Below are 20,320 nucleotides of genomic sequence, written 5' to 3'. Positions count from 1 at the left end.
ATATATATATATATATTACTTATTTAATATGCAATCGGACCAGTTTTTATTAATGCATCTTCCAAATGCATATATATAATGTTAATTTCTATAATATATGCATAATATTTATTTTTATTATTTATTTATTTTTATGTGTAATATTTTCATTATAATATTTTGTAATATATATTATATACATATAAAAATATATTGAAAAAATATATGTATGTGTGTATGTATGTGTATATACGTATATACTGTATATATACAGTGTATCACAAAAGTGAGTACACCCCTCACATTTCTGCAAATATTTCATTATATCTTTTCATGGGACAACACTATAGACATGAAACTTGGATATAACTTAGAGTAGTCAGTGTACAGCTTGTATAGCAGTGTAGATTTACTGTCTTCTGAAAATAACTCAACACACAGCCATTAATGTCTAAATAGCTGGCAACATAAGTGAGTACACCCCACAGTGAACATGTCCAAATTGTGCCCAAATGTGTCGTTGTCCCTCCCTGGTGTCATGTGTCAAGGTCCCAGGTGTAAATGGGGAGCAGGGCTGTTAAATTTGGTGTTTTGGGTACAATTCTCTCATACTGGCCACTGGATATTCAACATGGCACCTCATGGCAAAGAACTCTCTGAGGATGTGAGAAATAGAATTGTTGCTCTCCACAAAGATGGCCTGGGCTATAAGAAGATTGCTAACACCCTGAAACTGAGCTACAGCATGGTGGCCAAGGTCATACAGCGGTTTTCCAGGACAGGTTCCACTGGGAACAGGCTTCGCCAGGGTCGACCAAAAAAGTTGAGTCCACGTGTTCGGCGTCATATCCAGAGGTTGGCTTTAAAAAATAGACACATGAGTGCTGCCAGCATTGCTGCAGAGGTTGAAGACGTGGGAGGTCAGCCTGTCAGTGCTCAGACCATACGCCGCACACTGCATCAACTCGGTCTGCATGGTCGTCATCCCAGAAGGAAGCTGACGCACAAGAAAGCCAGCAAACAGTTTGCTGAAGACAAGCAGTCCAAGAACATGGATTACTGGAATGCCCTGTGGTCTGACGAGACCAAGATAAACTTGTTTGGCTCAGATGGTGTCCAGCATGTGTGGCGGCGCCCTGGTGAGAAGTACCAAGACAACTGTATCTTGCCTACAGTCAAGCATGGTGGTGGTAGCATCATGGTCTTGGGCTGCATGAGTGTTGCTGGCACTGGGGAGCTGCAGTTCATTGAGGGAAACATGAATTCCAACATGTACTGTGACATTCTGAAACAGAGCATGATCCCCTCCCTTCGAAAATCCAACAGGATAACGACCCCAAACACAACCTCCAAGATGACAACTGCCTTGCTGAGGAAGCTGAAGGTAAAGGTGATGGACTAAACCCAATTGAGCACCTGTGGCGCATCCTCAAGTGGAAGGTGGAGGAGTTCAAGGTGTCTAACATCCACCAGCTCTGTGATGTCATCATGGAGGAGTGGAAGAGGATTCCAGTAGCAACCTGTGCAGCTCTGGTGAATTCCATGCCCAGGAGGGTTAAGGCAGTGCTGGATAATAATGGTGGTCACACAAAATATTGACACTTTGGGCACAATTTGGACATGTTCACTGTGGGGTGTACTCACTTATGTTGCCAGCTATTTAGACATTAATGGCTGTGTGTTGAGTTATTTTCAGAAGACAGTAAATCTACACTGCTATACAAGTTGTACACTGACTACTCTAAGTTATATCCAAGTTTTATTTCTATAGTGGTGTCCCATGAAAAGATATAATAAAATATTTGCAGAAATGTGAGGGGTGTAATCACTTTTGTGATACACTGTATATATACTGTATATATATACAGTATATATATATATATATATGTACATGCAAAAAACTGGTGTAATTGCATCTTAAATAAAATAGATAAAGCATAGCCAAGGCATATGGATACCTAAAAAGATCCTTATGTTCTTTTTAAACAACTACTTCCAAAACCATGAACATTTATTATTACACTGGTCACCTCATGCACTGCTGGTGTTAGAGCCCATCAACACACATACAAACACAATCATATCTTTTAATAAAAATATATCAGGCCTTTCTTTTCAACTCAGCAGTAGTAGCTCAGAGGTTAAGGTACTTTAGCCCTTATTGGAAGGTTGCTGGTTCTAGTCCCACCACTGCCTGAATTGCCCTCAGTTGCTTGGATAGTATTTACTTACAATTGCAACCCACTTTAGATAGAAGTGCCCACTTCATTGCTGTGTGCCAAACCAAGATCTGTCTGTTGAGACAGATAAACCATCACCATGCGTTTACTCATCAAGTCCAATAACAGTGTGCTTTACATTACTTCAGCTGGCACCTGACACATCAGCTGGTATTGTGCATGGAAATCTTATGCTTGTGTACAGCTGCTCAGCTATGCAAAAACAATCCGCAACACTTACGATAAATACTTATTGGATGTTGTTTCTTGTAAAGGGAGTTTGAAATTAGTATTGATTAGTAGTCTTGTGGCTCCAGGGCCTGTGTGGTAAGGTCTGTGTGGCCTATTTTTATTATTATTTAAGGGGAGTCTGTGTGGCTCTGGGTCTGTGTGGCCCTCATTTTACTATATTTTATTTTAGTTTTTTCATGTTCTTAATTTTTTATCTCTCTGTTTTAATTTCATGTTCTCTTAATTGTAACTAAATGTTTGCAAGAAGTCTTTCTGAGGTTCTAGATTCAGGAATGTTTTAATACTTTTAATTTTTCCTTATGTAAAGCACTTTGAATTGCCACTGTGTATGAAAGGTGCTATACAAATAAACTTGCCTTGCCTTGTTCTGTGAGCCTGTAGGATGTTTGTGCAGTGTTAAAATCTAACAAATTCTATTGTTGTTCTTGGTTTTGTAGGATTGGCTGTGTCATTACAGCTGCTGCATGGAGACCTGGAGCAAATCCAGAAAGAGTATATGCGTCTGTTCACCGGCAACGTCTCCATTACTAAGAGACTGGGCTTCTCCGACATTATCATGCCAGGTGAGATGAAAGTTTGTGGATCTGACAATGTGAACAGTATTAGTTAGCGGGGCACGGATGGCAGGAGCTTTAGTCAAGTAGACTAATGAACTAGAAACAGTGACTAATTTGACATTATATCTGTTCTAAACCCTATCTGTAAGAAATTGTAGTTATAATCACACAGTGGAAAATGTCTGCAAGAACAGTTCCCAAACATTGTAATCAAGTCTAGAAAATCCAAAGTCCAACTTGTTTTTCCATGTTTTTTGTCATCCTTGAACATGAACCCATCCCATGAATCCAATAATTCTGAACATTGTTTAGGTATAAAGGTGGGAGCATCAGGATATGGGGCTGCAAACAGTCCTGGGGGCATTCTTCTTCAGAGGAAACTTAAATGGAATTATGTACACATCAAAAAACTAAAAGAAAAGAAGAATATCTATAGAGATGGTGTTTTACCCAAACAGCAAGCCCAACCATGAAGCCCAAATATCTCCTGACCAGTTTCTAATAAGGACGGTCAAGCGACTTTTATGGCCTAACCAGTCTTCTGACTTCACTTCTATTAAAATATATGTATTTTGAAATTGAAATTCAACCACAATTCTGCAGGAAGCCAATTATTTTTTTCCATCTGACTTTGCACTACATACTGTTGTTAATACTAATGCCATTCATTTCTGGTGTCTGAAAAATTTAGATTTATCAAGTTGTTTTTTTAGGACGCCTAGGTGGCGCAGTGGGATATTCCGATAGCACACCAGCACCGAATTTCTGAACTCCTCGGTTCGAAACTCGGTGTTGCCACCGGTTGGCTGGGTGCCATCTGGCGGGCATAATTGGCAGTGCCTGCAGCAGATACTAATTGGCCACCGTATCTGCAGGGTGGGGGCCGGACTATGTGTGGGGGGGTGGGTCTTCATATGCTGTGTAGGGATCCTGATTGGCGGAAGAGACGCCTGTGCAGAAAGCAGGGGTGAGAAGAGGAGGGCTGTACATGTGTCGGAAGAGGCGTGTACAGTGACGTGCTCTCCTTGATTGAAATCTGGTATCTCTTAGCAGCGGAAGACAAAATTAAGTGCACTAAATCGGGAGGAAAATGGGGAGAAAATACATTAAAAAAAAAATTAAAAAATAAATGAATATATCAAGTTGGTTTTTTAAACATGCTTTTATTTATCCTTTAAGTACACACTTTTTGCTTACGAGTGTAAATGCAAAAGGCTTAAATTAAAATAAATGATAAAAATAATCAAAACAAAAGTGGTTGAATAATGATTTCACCCACCGTAGATTTTTCTGTCTCTTCACACCTCCATCCACAATTCACATGTTATTTTTGTTTTTCACACCCTGAAACAGCTGACAAAGAATGGGTCTCAGCTTGTGCTGACAGTAATTAGCATTGGCTTATAGTTTTTATTACCTCGTCTGAACTCCAAACTCTAGAGTCTGAGATCATGTCTAGATACGCTGATAAAGACAGACTTGTATAATTGGGGTGAAAGTTCCCAGTTATAAGTATGCTTTATAGAAACAAAGCACTCTATTTTGTTAAAGTCAGAGAAAAGCTGTTTGTGTGTGTGGTGGGGGTTGTTTTCTTTTAGCATTTACCTCTATACCTCATTTACCTTTTAGCACTTACCACTATAAATACATCCCCATATCCCATTCTTTATTACAATTCTTCTGCTGTTTGCTCCACCCCCACACTGGCCATGGAGCGCCACAGACTAGCACTTGCTTTCACTTCTGTGTGTGAGGTCACTGGCCGCTTTTTTTTTTTACACCAGCCAGCAGTACGCCATGATAGGTACTGAGAACCACGCTAAGTCCTAAGTTTTTCTGGCAACTCAACCAGACAGCAGGAGTCGCTGTTGCAGCAAGTAAAGACAAACCATGGGTCTGTCTGAAAACCTAGTGAGCTGCCTTGCTGCCCACTGCCTACTGGTGCAGCTGCCTTAGTAGAGAGGAATCTAATCTAAGACATTAAGCTTATACAGTAAGATTATTTAGACGCACTACTTAGACAGTGATTACAGTGATTAGGTCATCACAGTTTTACCTTATTGAGCTACCACAGTTAGCCTCAGATCAGTCAAACCAGTGGGCTGAGGAGACACAACCTGCTAGCATGCTAGCCAACATCTCTCTCCATGTACCACAAACGGTTAAAGTGTCAATGAGAAGTCCAAATTTGCAAATAAATGACGCATGTACACCTTTAAACAAAGTAAACAAATCAGGAAGAATTTATTTACATTTAAAAAGAACTCTTTATTTACATTTGAAAAGTTAGTTGCTGTGCATCCGTCCACCATATTTGAAGTGTTTTTGTAAGAAAAGTTGTACCGTACTGAATGCTGGGATTGCCTTCGCATTGGATGCTCTCTGTTTATTCTGTCAAAATATTGTTTAGAATAAGGCATCTCATTCGGCAGCATTTTAAGGTATCTAAGAATTTAGAAATGCCTTCTTCTCAGGAGCGCATAAAATGTCGTAAAAGGCTGTCTATGCAGAAATCTCACTAGGTTTTGAGACAGACCTCATACCTGACCTTGCCCCCCTCAGACACTGGCACATCTGATACTTGAATCCGAGAGCTAGAACTGTCCATGGTGAGCTAGCATATCTGACTACTGTTCTGCCTGATCTCTCAACTATGGACAGACTTGTTGTAATTTAATGATTGTGCTTTAGTGACAGTGGTTGTTATATGAAATGATAATGTATTATGATACTTCTATTTTTCTATTGGTTAAATGTTTGAAAAAAAACAACAATTTTTTTACATTGAGCAACATTGTTGTATTAACATTTAGACTTAATAATGCAGATCTTTATGATTTAAAGCCCTTCTCTTTGGGTTGTGGTATTAGGTGAAATCAGGAATGACCTGTACGTGACCCTGGAGAGAGGGGAGTTTGAGAAAGGAGGAAAGAGCGTGGCACGAAACGTGGAAGTCACCGTGTATCTGCTGGGAGCTGATGGCCAGGTACTAAAGGTAACAGGTTCTACATGCACATGTAGATAAATCTGGAACTGTGTCTGCTTTATAATGTGCTCATCTGACCATTAGCTTGTCGGATATTCCATTCCGAAGCCATGGCCATTAATATGGAGTTTAAACTCAGCAAACATTGTCTTCAGTCATAAAATTCGATGTGTATTATTTATTATAATTGAGTTGATATACCTGCTAGCAATAGACGTAATAGATATAAATGTCCACAAACTTTTGGTCTTTTAGTGTACGTATTCCATAATCGATGACTATGCTTCCTCTCCATCTCCATCTTTTCCAGGGTTCGGTGTGTTCAGGTTCCGGAGAGCCGGGGCAGGATGAGTTTCATTCGTTCGTTCTGTACCACAGTAACAGTCCTCGCTGGTCAGAGCTGATTAAACTGTGTGTTCCTCCAGAACTGTTCAGACTGTCTCACCTACGCTTCGAATTCCGTCACTGCTCAAGTAAGAACCCACAATCCACCATCATAATTCCATATCAGACACATGATTGGGGTGGGACAAAAGCTAAACAGGTGTCGCATGATATATGCAGCTCTCAGTCAGAATAGATGAGCTCCAGCCGCTCAGGTGGCGCAGCGGTAAAAACTCACGCTGAACACCAGACCTGGGATCTCGAATACATTGTATCGAATCTTAGCTCTGCCTGCCGGCTAAGGCTGAGCGGCCACATGACCAACGACTGGCCTGTTGTTCAGATGGGCGGGACTAAGCCGGATGGGGTCTCTCTCTCATGACTGGTGCAATTATGACCTCTGCTGGCTGATTGATGGTGCCTGCACAGAGATAAGAAAAGAGTGCTCTCAGGGTGTGTCTCTCCGTACACAACGCTGAGCTGCACTGCACTCGTCAGAGTCTAGGTGATAAGATGCATACGGCATGCTGCCCATGTGTCGGAGGGGGCGTGGGTTAGCTTCATTCCCCTCAATCAGAGCAGGGATCAGCTATGGTGGAGAGGAAGCATGACACACTCGGGCAATTGGACGCGCTTAAAGGGGAGAAAATGCATAAACAAACACAGAAAAAGGAATAGATGAGGTCCTAGCAGTGTAGAAAGTTACATTCAGGGTATTTGAAATCCCAGTTAGAATAATAGATGGCTATAAATAGCCAGATTGAATAATAAAATTAAATAAAGAAACTAATCCCTCATTACAAACTGTAAACACGTGTAAACAAGCAGTACATTTTTGTGTTTTCTGTTTTTATAGACCTTCCCCCCAATTTTCCTCCCAGTGTAGTCATATTCAATTACCTGATATATGTCCTGCACTCCAGCATTGTGTGATGAAATCTTCATAATACAGACAACAGTATTCTCAAGCCGGAGGCAAAATACAAAGTGAAAACTGGCTTATTGAGATCCTAAATAAGTACTGGCCAAGATCAGCAATTTTAACAAGGGGTAGTGCTCTGGCCTCACAGAATGAACAACCAGGGATTAATTCTCCAGCCGACGGCCAGGGTCCTTTCTGGGTTTCCTCACTATGTGTGTCTCCCTAAGTTTACCATAAGTGTAAATGTGTGTGTGTCTGTGTCTGCCCTGTGATGGACTGTAGACCTTTTGGGGTGTTTCCTGTCTTTCGCCCAACAAACTGGATACACAGTGACCCTGACCAGATTAAAGCAATAAATGAGCTGCTTGTTTTCTGCTTTTCCAGCAAAAGAGAAAGGAGAGAAGAAGCTGTTTGGGTTCTCTTTTGTACCACTGATGCAGGAGGATGGGAGAACACTGCCGGATGGAACTCATGAGCTCATCGTCCACAAGGTAGTGTGTGTGTGTGTGTGTGTGTGTGTGTGTGTGTGTGTGTAGATGTGAGCATTGAGGTTGTTCTAATGCATTTCATCTCTGTTCCCATCAGTGTGAAGAGACAGCAAACCTACAGGACTTATCTCGCTACCTCACGCTTCCGTACTCAAAGGCCAGTCTGCAGGCAGGCACCAACCTGACCATCAAAAACAGCAAAGAATCCTTCTGGATCATCTCAACACTCTGCTCCACCAAACTCACACAGGATGGTACTGAAACCACTGTATTGTTTCAGTTCTGAGATTCTGAGCTTGTCCTATTGGTGAAAGATGGTCATGTCCCAACAATGCTAGAGCTATTTGTATTCAGGAGTCCAACAAAGCATTATTGACCCTGCCAATCTCTGGATGGGTAGGATGGTGGTACTCTTTTTAATAATTCTGAGGTCAGTTAGGTAACATTCATGACAGGGCTCATTTATATATATATATACATATATACAGTATATATATATATATATATATATATATATATATATATATATATATATATACTCATATATATATATATATATATATACATATATATATATATATATATATATATACTGTATATATATATATATATAGGGCTGAGCGATATATCGAGTTTTAAAGATATATCGATATATCTTCATACACGATATAAGATAAGACAATATCGCTGGGACAACGTTCCCAACAATCCACCCAAACGTTTTCTCAACAATCCACCCAAACGTTTTCTCAACAATCCACCCAAACGTTTTCTCAACAATCCACCCAAACGTTTTCTCAACAATCCACCGAAACGTTCCCAACAATCCACCCAAACGTTTTCTCAACAATCCACCCAAACGTTTTCTCAACAATCCACCCAAACGTTCCCAACAATCCACCCAAACATTTTCTCAACAATCCACCCAAACGTTTTCTCAACAATCCACCCAAACGTTCCCAACAATCCACCCAAACGTTTTCTCAACAATCCACTCAAACGTTTTCTCAACAATCCACCCAAACGTTCCCAACAATCCACCCAAACGTTTTCTCAACAATCCACTCAAACGTTTTCTCAACAATCCACCCAAACGTTTTCTCAACAATCCACTCAAATGTTTTTTCAACAATCCACCCAAACGTTTTGTCAACAATCCACCCAAACGTTTTCTCAACAATCCACCCAAACGTTTTCTCAACAATTCACCCAAACGTTTTCTCAACAATCAACCCAAACGTTTTCTCAACAATCCACCCAAACGTTTTCTCAACAATCCACCCAAACGTTTTCTCAACAATCCACTCAAACGTTGTCTCAACAATCCACTTAAACGTTTTCTCAACAATCCACCCAAACGTTTTCTCAACAATCCACCCAAACGTTTTCTCAACAATCCACCCAAACGTTTTCTCAACAATCCACCCAAACGTTCCCAACAATCCACCCAAACGTTTTCTCAACAATCCACTCAAACGTTTTCTCAACAATCCACCCAAACGTTTTCTCAACAATCCACCCAAACGTTTTCTCAACAATCCACCCAAACGTTTTCTCAACAATCCACCCAAACGTTTTCTCAACAATTCACCCAAACGTTTTCTCAACAATCCACTCAAACGTTTTCTCAACAATCCACTTAAACGTTTTCTCAACAATCCACTCAAATGTTTTTTCAACAATCCACCCAAACGTTTTGTCAACAATCCACCCAAACTTTTTCTCAACAATCCACCCAAACGTTTTCTCAAAAATTCACCCAAACGTTTTCTCAACAATCAACCCAAACGTTTTCTCAACAATCAACCCACGTCCAAACATGTGAGGAGGGTTTAACGAGAACACTACTTTTAATACCACACAAGCTCAGTGCAAAACAACAGAAGAACATGAGCACAGCCGGAAACGATAAATTCTGATACCTTCCCTACACACTCGCTCCCTGCGCCCTATAGTGCACTTAACATTCTTAAAGGGCCAGACAATATATTTAGTGTGGTTGCAGTAAGGCAATTTGTCCGTTTTTTGTCCGGCTTTCTTCGTCCACAGTTTTCGAGATATCGACCCCGTTCCAACGCCAAATCGTCCGGCCTGTTCGGGAATAGAGCGCTCGTATACAGGTTTTCGATCCACCCGCCCGCCCGCCACGCCTGTTTTTCCGACAAATTTTTCCCATTGACTTCCATTCATTTTTTCGAAAAATTTTGAGATATCGACGCCATTCCAACTCTAAATCGTCCGTCCCATTAATGATTAATTAATCATTTCTTGAAGAAAGCTTTTTGATCCGCCCGCCCGTTCGCCCACCACGCCCGCTTTTATACTGTTTTTTGGTCCCATTGACTTCCATTCATTTTTATGAATGGTTATTTCTATAACCTTTACATAACCTTTATTTAACCTATAAGAGCCCCATTCACTTCCATTCATTTTTGAAAGTTCGAGATATCAGCGCCGTTCCAACTCTATATCGTGAAGTCCACTGACGACACCCCGACTTGGATACAGCATGGGGATTCGAACCCATGTCCACCTGCCACGCCCATTTTTCAGCCCCATTCACTTCCATTCATTTTTTGGAAGTTCAAGATATCAACGCCATTCCAACTCTAAATCGTAAAGCCCACTGATGTAACCCCAACTTGGGTACAGCATGGGGATTCGAACCCATGCCCAACTGCCATGCCCGTTTTTCAGCCCCATTCACTTCCATTCATTTTTTGAAAGTTTGAGATATCAACGCCGTTCCAACTCTAAATCATAAAGCCCACTGATGACACCCCGACTTGGATACAGCATGGGGATTCGAACCCATGCCCACCTGCCACGCCCGTTTTTCGGCTCTATTCACTTCCATTCGTTTTTTGAAAGTTCGAGATATCAACGCCGTTCCAACTCTAAATCGTAAAGCCCACTGATGACACCCTGATTTAAATACAGCAAGGGGATACGCACTCCCTCTCACCTGCCACGCCCAACCGCTGCACCGCAATCACACTCGCATTTTCTGCAGGAAATGCACATCTCTAGTTGCAATTCACATTACACGACAGGAGATACCTTAGAAACAACTTTCTTTTTCTTAGAATAGCTCTTTTTTTTAAAGTAAAAATAGTTCTTGTGTGAAGCTTCCCCAGCATGAATTTTAATAAAAGTGCCTGTAAAAAATTTGGAACATGTAGCTTTGTCTTAGAAGTGTCTTTTTGTTATTACCTTATTGGATAAAAAAATATCGAGATATATATCGTATTTTGCCGTACAGCGAAAAAATATCGAGATATTATTTTTGATCCATATCGCCCAGCCCTATATATATATATATATATATATATGTATATATATATATATGTATATATATATATGCCCGATTGCGTCATGCTTCCTCTCTGCCAATGCCGATCCCTGCTCTGATTGAGGAGAACTAAGCTAACCCACACCCCCTCTGAAACGTGGGCAGCATGCCGTATGCATCTTATTACCTACGCTTTGACGAGTGCAGTGCAGCTCAGCGTTGTGTACGGAGAGACACACCCTGACATCACTCTTTTCTTATCTCTGTGCAGGCGCCACCAATCATGAGAGAGAGACCCCATCCGGTTTAGTCCCGCCCATCTGAACAACAGGCCAATCGTTGTTCATGTAGCCGCTCAGCCTCAGCCGACAGGCAGAGCTGAGATTCGATACGATGTATTCGAGATCCCAGCTCTGGTTTCAGCGTGTGTTTTTACCGCTGCGCCACCTGAGCGGCGACAGGGTTAGTTTTGAAGTTCAGTTAGTTTAGCCACACCCATTGCTATGAGACGTATAAAACCATTACATAAACTATATGTTTCCAATTTTATGACAACAGCATGACTGTGTTCCTCTGTACAAAGTGAGTCCTATAAGGACAGGGTTTATTAAGTTTGGTGTGGAGCAACTTCTGTTGTCTGCACAGAGCTCGATATTCAACCCCACTTAATAACTTATGCCAAGTTCACACTACACGACTTTCCAAGTCGTCAGGTAGCTGTACAGTTCACACTACACGACTGGATCTCTTGTAATCGGGTGTCTTTGAAGTCTTTGTAGTGTGTATCACACTACACGACGTTAGAAATACTGTAAAACTTGTGTGTGTGCCAATGTATTCTGATATAAACTATATTATGCCCCTTTCACACCTTTTTACAACGTCTCCCCTGCGTTTCCCCTCACACCGTATCTTGCGTTCTCATTGGCTGTTCGACATAGCATTCACTGCCAGTCGGGCAACTCAGATCCAGATATTTGACGAGCGCTCGGCAAGCCGCTCGGATCGAGTTGTTGAGTAGTTCACACATAGTAATTGAGAGCCGAGTTTTGATGACAGAGCAAATCAGGAAAAATCATGTAGTGTGAACTACAAGTTAGACCCTTTAGTCCCTTTTTTTGACTAAATGGGCATTCCCAGTAGAGTAAAGACAGTTACAGCCCATATAAAGGAGGGGTTTCATTCTGTTCCATTCCAGGCCGATGGTTTCAAAACGGGGTGTCCAAAAATCTTATGCTCGGATACCTGCATACTTTATGGCTACATGCAAATATGTTTGGGCTGTCAACCAGAAAGACGGAAATGTATCAAATTAATCTTTTTTCCTATCTTGCAATAATTGGCTGTCAAATGTGACCTTTCATGTATGACCTTTGTGTTATTTATGGATCTGTTATCAGTGTGACTAGTAGACATAAAAGTGTGTGTGTATATAATATGGTGAGGGGGGTCGACTCCTTGCTGATTTCACATCTGCATCTGTTGACCTTAAAGCTCCATCCAATAATTCTAGCAGCCGGGATCTATTCAGCTTTAAAGCATGTCATACAGAGCACAGCACATAGCAGTGGATTCTCTCTGCCTTGGTTTACTGTATCATTTACAGCAGGGTGGGGCAAATCTCCATCCTGGAGACCTACAGCTTGGCAGGGTTCAGTTCAAATAATTCCTCCCAATCTGATTGTTTCTAGTTCTTTTAGTGCAGTCCTTTTGCCACAGATAAATAGATGGATGGATGGATAGATAGATAAATAGATGGATGGATGGATGGATGGATGGGTAGGGAGGTAGATAGATAAATGGGCGGATGGATGGACAGACGGATAGATAGATAGATGGGCGGACGGTTGCGTAGATAGACAGACAGACAGATTGATGGATGGATGGGTAGATGGATGGATGGGTTGATGGATGGATGGATGGATGGATGGATGCGTAGATAAATGGATGGATGGATGGGTAGATGGATGGGTAGATAGATAAATATATAGGTGGATGGATGAATGGGTGGATGGCTGGATGAATCGATGGATGGATGAATGCGTAGATAGATAAATGGATGGGTAGATGGATGGATGGATGGATCGATGGATGGATGGATGGGTAGATAGACAGACAGACAGACAGATAGATGGATGGATGCATAGATAGATAAATGGATGGATGGATGAATGGATGGATAGATGGATGAATGGATGGGTAGATAAATAGACTGACAGACAGATGGATGGATGGACGGAAGGATGGGTAGATAGACAGACAGACAGACAGACAGACGGATGGATGGATGGATGGATGGATGGATGGGGGGATGGATGGATGGGGAGATGGATGGATGGGTAGATGGACGGATGGATGGATGGGTAGATAGATAAATAGATGGATGGATGGATGGATGGAAGGATGAATGGATAGATGGATGGATGAGTAGGTAGGTAGACAGGTAGATAGATGGATGGATAGATAGATGGATGGATGGGTAGGTAGATAGATGGATGGATGGATGGATGGGTAGATAGACGGACGGACGGATGGATGGATAGATAGATGGATGGGTAGATGAATGGGTAGACAGATAAATATATAGGTAGACAGATAGATGGACAGACACAATCTACTGCGGGGCATCATTCATATCCTTATACACACTTAGGGGCAATTTATAGAGGTTTGCTAACATTTTACATGCTTTCAAAAGTCAGAGAAAACCTACAAATGAAAATGCACATCATACAATTAGTTTCACAGTGTTTTATCTCATATTGCAGGTGACATGTTGGATTTGCTGAAATGGAGAACCCATCCAGACCGGATCATGGACTGCCTGTCCAAACTGAAGGACACTGATGGAACAGAGACTGTCAAGGTAGCCCAGTTTTGCTTACCCTGCATAATTCCTCAGGGTCACACGAAAAAAACTTTACTTGTAAGCCAAGAGAACAGTACAGGTCTGAATGCTTGACCCTTTCTGTAAGGTAGATTAGTAACTCTGTTATATTGTGTGTGTGTTGAGAGAAGTTACATTTTGCTGACAGGATGTGGGTTCTGTACGTTTAGAGGAAAGGGTTACTGCAAAATCATACACAAATATTCTGATTACCTGACCAAGATGATGGAACATTTCTGTCTGGTTTGGAGTGTTCTTTTCCAGAAGGACAGTGTCCCTATCGACAGTGCATGAAGAATCACTGAGTGTTTTGATGTACTGTAGATTTATAGATCTCATCTGTCTGCTTTTTACAGTTTCTGCAGGACACCTTGGACACTTTGTTTGCTGTTTTAGACGACAGCCCACAGAGATACGGCCTGAAAGTGTTTGACTGCCTGGTAAGATACAGGTTCTGTGTGTGTGTGTGTGTGTGAGAGAGAGAGTAATTGTGTAATTGTGTGCACCAAAGTTTTGTTAAGTGAGTGTGTTGTGATCTGTGTTAGATCTTTAGCTTCCACTTGAACAGTTTGCCATCAGGATTTTTATGCAAATTCTTGTTTTATTTCTCTCTTCTGCTTTGTTGCTATGGATACCTGCCAAATATGGCTGCCTTCTAAATACATGTCATCGTGTTGGACCGCGCCGGGGCTTCTGTCATAACCGAACCATTTGAACTGTTTCCTTAGTAGCCTGATTGCTGTTTATATTCAGGATGTCAGTCCAGACTGACATGAGTTATTAAAATACAGCTTTTAGATGCCAATGTGAAGTGGTGATATACTCAAAAACATGATTTTTACATACAATAGGGGCCAAAAGTCTGAGACCCCTGGTAAAAATTTATTTCTTACAAATAGAATCAGCACAACAATTCAGTAAAAAAACTTCTAAGTATGTCATATGTTTATGCTCAACAGCAGATAAAAGTCTTGCACCCAATGTTTCCCCGTGATCCAAACCAGGATAAAGCAGTTGATAAAAAACACATTTTCTTGACATTTAGGCTGTATGTTGTTGTTTTTTCACTTTAAAAAATATCAGTGTTAACCTGATGCATGCTGGGTTTCTTGCAGGTGCATGTCATTAACTTGCTGCAGGACAGTAAATTCCAGAACTTCAAGCCCGTCATGGACAACTACGTTGAGAATCACTTTGCTGGTGCTCTGTCATACAGGTAAGCTCACTGACGGATTCCTGACCTAGTCTTCTGTTTGGGTTTGGACGGTGTGATGTGTTGAAAGATCATCTGGGTCTTCCATGTCTTTTTTTCTATTTTATTTATGCAATTTAGCGTAGTCAGTTTGTCTTCCACTGCTGGGGAATCCCTGATTGCAGTTGAGGTGGGTATATTGCTGGTCAAGATTTCTCCGACCAGCGTGAAGTCCTTAACAGAACTCTTTTTCACCCATGCATTCTGCACAGGCGCCTCTCAACCTGCCAATCAGGGTCCTTACATAGCGTTTGAAGACCCCACCCACATAGTCCAGTCATCCCGGCCCTGCAGGCACTGCCAATTATGTCCACTAGATAGCGCCCAGCCGACCGGTGACTTTCGAACCGATAAGTTCAGAATCTCGCCAATGGTGTGCTAGCGGAATATCCTGCTGCACCACTTGGGTGCCCGTCTTCCATGTCTTTTTGAAGTAGCATCCAGAAATATATGTGGTGATGGTAAAAAAAAACATGCAAGCGGCTGAACATTCAGTATCCTTAACCATTTAAAATGTTTAAAAATGCTAAAAATAAGTTGTTGGAATATTTCAGTCTAGAAAAAGTAGGACTCCACCAAAGTGTGCTGTCAGCATGCCTGGCTTCCAGACAGACATAATCGGCTATATCAGAATCAGAATCAGATTCAGAATCAGAATTCTGATTCTATATATTGGCTATATATACCTGTGAGGGGGTAACCGAGGCCCTGCTATGGATTAGATCTTTGTGCCCGCTGCAGCCCTGATGATGATGGAGTGGTTAATAGAAATGAAATAAAAAAATAAATAACAATTCTGTTGAATGGGGCAAAAAGTCATGTGAGTGCCTTTGACCGTTTGATGAAAAACTGCTGATCTCCTGGGGTTTTCACACACAACAGTCTCTAGAGTTTACAGGCTTACTGGAGTTTACAGGCTTACTGAAACTGGACAGTTGAGAAAGCCTGAGGCAACATGTGAGGGTCAGAATTTGGTGTAAACAGCATGTTCTTGGCTGACAGGAAAGGAACCTGACGTGTCCTTCAGCTGTTGTAGACCATCTGCCTCAAGGTTTTCCATGTTGCCCATAAGATGCTACATATACACAGTGGTGTAAAAAAGTAATTGTCCCCTTATCTGGTACCATAAAGAAGACAAAAGTGGTCTAAGTAAAACACAACACACAATGTTTAAAAATGTTTTTTTGATTTGATTGTAATTACCCCCTTGGTTACTTAATCATGTAAATCTTGAACTGAACCTTGAACCTCATCATTGTAAATGACAGCAAGATGTTTTAAGCCTTTAAAAAACACCAAAATATGCTAAAAAATTAAGACACTGAGGCTCTAGAACTCCACCAAACCATAGTGAGAGCCAATATCTCCAAATGAAGAAACGGCAAGTCTACATCTGAATGCCAGAAAGAAACAGAAATAATTCTGAAAGATGAATATCATGCCCTGAGATGGACTGGCTGTCCAGGGTGTTACTGTGTGTGTCTTGCTGCCCTTGAAAGGCTGGGATAGGCTTCAGCGGTTAAGAAAGTGAGAGTGAGTGAGTGAGTAAGATGAATATCAAATTATAAAAAGTGTGAATGTCGTTAAGATGTGTTTGCAGGAAAAATGTGACAAAATAACACCTGAAACATTTAATCGTTTGGTATCCTCAGGGCCATAATGTCTTAAGTGTTGTTAGAAGGAATGGCAACATTACAAAATGGTAAATTCTTTACTGTCCCAACTTTTTGGGATAAAATAAAATAAATATAAGAAACACTGTTCTTTTATTTGCATTTTCCATACTGTCCCAACTTTTTTTTTTAAACTGTAGGTTGTATATTTTATTGGAAGCTTTGACATTTCTCAAGAAAATGCATAGGCAAAATATTCCTTTCAAGAGCTCTTGAGTGGTGAAGTGGTTCTATCGGCCGATTATAGTCTAATCGATATAGGAGTCCTATTTGCAAGCTAGGGCTATCTGAGTACATCTGACCAATCTTTTTATACACACTTTTCAAATCACTGGTTGTCCTTATTTTCACAGAGATTTGATCCGAGTCTTGAAGTGGCATGTGGATCGGATCATTGATGCAGAGCACCATGAACAGATCCAGCAGGTCCTGAAGGTAGAACCAAAATATTCCACAGTGTGCACGTATTTAATGCTAAAACACATACACCCATCAGCCATAACATTAAAACCACCTCCTTGTTTCTACACTCACTGTCCATTTTATCAGCTCCACTTACCATATAGAAGCACTTCCTGGTTCTGCAATTACTGACTGTAGTATATCTGTTTCTCTACATACCTTTTTAGCCTGCTGTCACCCTGTTCTTCAATGGTCAGGACCCCCACAGGACCACCACAGAGCAGATATTATTTGGGTGGTGAATGATTCTCAGCACTGCAGTGACAATGACATGGTGGTGGTGTGTTAGTGTGTGTTGTGCTGGTATGAGTGGATCAGACACAGCAGCGCTGCTGGAGTTTTTAGATACCATGTCCACTCACTGTCCACTCTATTAGACACTCCTACTTGGTCCACCTAGTTGGTCCACCTTGTAGATGTAAAGTCAGAGATGATCGCTCATCTATTGCTGCTGTTTGAGTTCTAGACCTTCATCAGTGGTCACAGGACGCCGCCCACGGGGCGCTGTTGGTTGGATGTTTTTGGTTGGTGGACTATTCTCAGTCCAGCAGTGACAGTGAGGTGTTTAAATACTCCACCAGCATTGCTGATTCACTCATACCAGCACAACACACACTAACACACCACCATGTCAGTGTCACTGCAGTGCTGAGAATGATCCACCATCCAAATAATACTTGCTCTGTAGTGGTCCTGTGAGAGTCCTGACCATTGAAGAACAGCATGAAAGGGGGCTAACAAAGCATGCAGAGAAACAGATGGACTACAGTCAGTAATTGTAGAACTACAAAGTGCTTCTGTATGGTAAGTGGAGCTGATAAAATGGACAAAGTGTGTAGAAACATTGGGGGGGGGGGCAGGAAATATTTTTGATTGCAAGTATATGCACACACGTGCAGTTGTACACACATTTACACACTGCACAGGTGCACATATTTACACATTCTTACACACATTCACACTCGTACACAATCCATATTCATACACACGCACTCCTACACACATGTACACTTTGCATATTCACACGTGTGCATTGTTAATGAACAGCTTCAAACACAGTCGACACTCACCCCCCTGTTGGGTGAATATCCTGTTTCTCACAGCTCCTGACTGCTATGTTTGTCCTCCATTAATATTCAACATATTTTGTTTCTCATTTGCCCCCAGGGAAACTGTTCGTAAGCAAATCTCATTTCAATGAAAACAGTCGAGTTTGGATATTTTTAATATTAGCTCTTTGAAAAAACTATAGGGGGTCAGAGAAAGCTGGGCAATTGACATCACTGTCTATACCATGCAGGAAGAAAACTTCCAGATTTAATTACCATGATTAGGGTGCAGGATTAGGGTTGCGCTGGGTATGATCACCAGAATATACTGGGTGTTGGGCAGTAATACACTTAACACTTTTCCACTACTCTGGTTCTTTTTTTTATATATATATTTTCTTTATGCATTTTCTCCCCTTTTTCTCCCTTGTCCAATTGCCCGATTGCGTCATGTTTCCTCTCCACCAATGCCGATCCCTGCTCTGATTAAGGAGAACGAAGCTAACCCACGCCCCCTCCGACACGTGGGCAGCATGCCGTATGCATCTTATCACCTACACATTGACAAGTGCAGTGCAGCTCAGCGTTGTGTACGGAGAGACACACCCTGAGAGCACTCCTTTCTCATCTCTGTGCACGCGCCATCAATCAGCCAGCAGAGGTCGTAATTGCACCAGTCATGAGAGAGAGACCCCATCCGGCTTAGTCCCGCCCATATCTGAACAACAGGCCAATCGTTGTTCATGTGGCCGCTCAGCCTTAGCCGGCAGGAAGCGCTGGGATTCGATACGATGTATTCGAGACCCCAGCTCTGGTTTCAGTGTGTGTTTTTACCGCTGCGCCACCTGAGCGGCCTACTCTGGTTCTTGAACCGGTTCCATTTGAGTTTCTTTGAACCTTGGTTCTTTTTATAGAACTGGCCCGTGTTTCCACTCATCAACCGTGGGCGTTGCACAACAGCGTGTATATCACCTGCGAGCATTTGTGCTCTTGTTATAGATGTTCATTGTTATGCAAAAAGCGTCAATCGACTATTGGTCATTAGAAGATGTAGATGGTGACTACGTTCCTCATGTTTGTCACCATTGTTGCTTTTTTTAGTGCATTCAAGTAAGAAGCATTTTATGCTTCGCTCACCGTGACGCTAGGCGCATATACTGTAGCCTCTTTGCTCAGCGCTTGGCTTGAGCTGTGCGGCAAAACATCACTAACACGCTCCAAGACACGAACATCCATTTATGTAAAATAACCATCAAATCCACTCTAAAAGCATCCACATACTCTGATCAGGCATAACATTATGACCACCTTCCATAATATTGTGTTGGTCCCCCTTTTGCTGCCCTTATACACAACAAACTGTGTATTCTGACACCTTTATATCAGAACCAGCATTAACTTCTTCAGCAATTTGAGCTACTCTAGCTCGTCTGTTGGATCGGACCACACCGGCCAGCCTTCACTTTCCACGTACACCAATGAGCCTTGGCCGCCCTTGACCTTGTTCACCACTGTTCCTTCCTTGGACCACTTTTGATAGATACTGACCACTGCAGACCAGGAACACCCCACAAGAGCTGCGGTTTTGGAGATGCTCTGACCCAGTCGTCTAGCCGTCGCAATTTGGTCCTTGTCAAACTCGCTCAAATCCTTACGCTCGTCCATTTTTCTGCTTCTAACATCAACTTTGAGGATAAAATGTTCACTTGCTGCCTAATATATCCCACCCACGAACAAGTGCTGTGATGAAGAGATAATCAGTGTTATTCACTTCACTTGTCAGTGGTCATAATGTTATGCCTTGTCGGTGTATATCTATGTTAAACTGTATTTACTTCACTGTGTGGTGGTTTCACTTTTAAGGCTCAGGCTGCTGAAAATCAGCTTCTCTGAAGAGTCGAAAAAGCTTCATATTAAA

The 20,320-nt window shown here is 41.7% G+C and overlaps 1 protein-coding gene across 1 annotated transcript in view; it reads left to right on the top strand.

Moving 5' to 3' along the window:
- The window catches only part of dock4 (dedicator of cytokinesis 4), a 128,661-nt gene that overhangs the window by 68,529 nt on the left and 39,812 nt on the right, over positions 1–20,320 (top strand). The window contains exons 13-21 of the mRNA XM_063000064.1: positions 2,888–3,013; positions 5,878–6,002; positions 6,304–6,466; positions 7,684–7,790; positions 7,885–8,041; positions 13,848–13,945; positions 14,323–14,406; positions 15,082–15,182; positions 17,245–17,326. Coding sequence (XP_062856134.1) covers positions 2,888–3,013; positions 5,878–6,002; positions 6,304–6,466; positions 7,684–7,790; positions 7,885–8,041; positions 13,848–13,945; positions 14,323–14,406; positions 15,082–15,182; positions 17,245–17,326 — 1,043 coding nt within the window. The remainder of the gene's footprint in view (positions 1–2,887; positions 3,014–5,877; positions 6,003–6,303; positions 6,467–7,683; positions 7,791–7,884; positions 8,042–13,847; positions 13,946–14,322; positions 14,407–15,081; positions 15,183–17,244; positions 17,327–20,320) is intronic.

Source organism: Trichomycterus rosablanca, chromosome 8, assembly GCF_030014385.1.
Source record: "Trichomycterus rosablanca isolate fTriRos1 chromosome 8, fTriRos1.hap1, whole genome shotgun sequence".
NCBI classification, from domain to species: Eukaryota; Metazoa; Chordata; class Actinopteri; order Siluriformes; family Trichomycteridae; genus Trichomycterus; species Trichomycterus rosablanca.
This window is presented reverse-complemented; position numbering and strand designations above follow the sequence as displayed.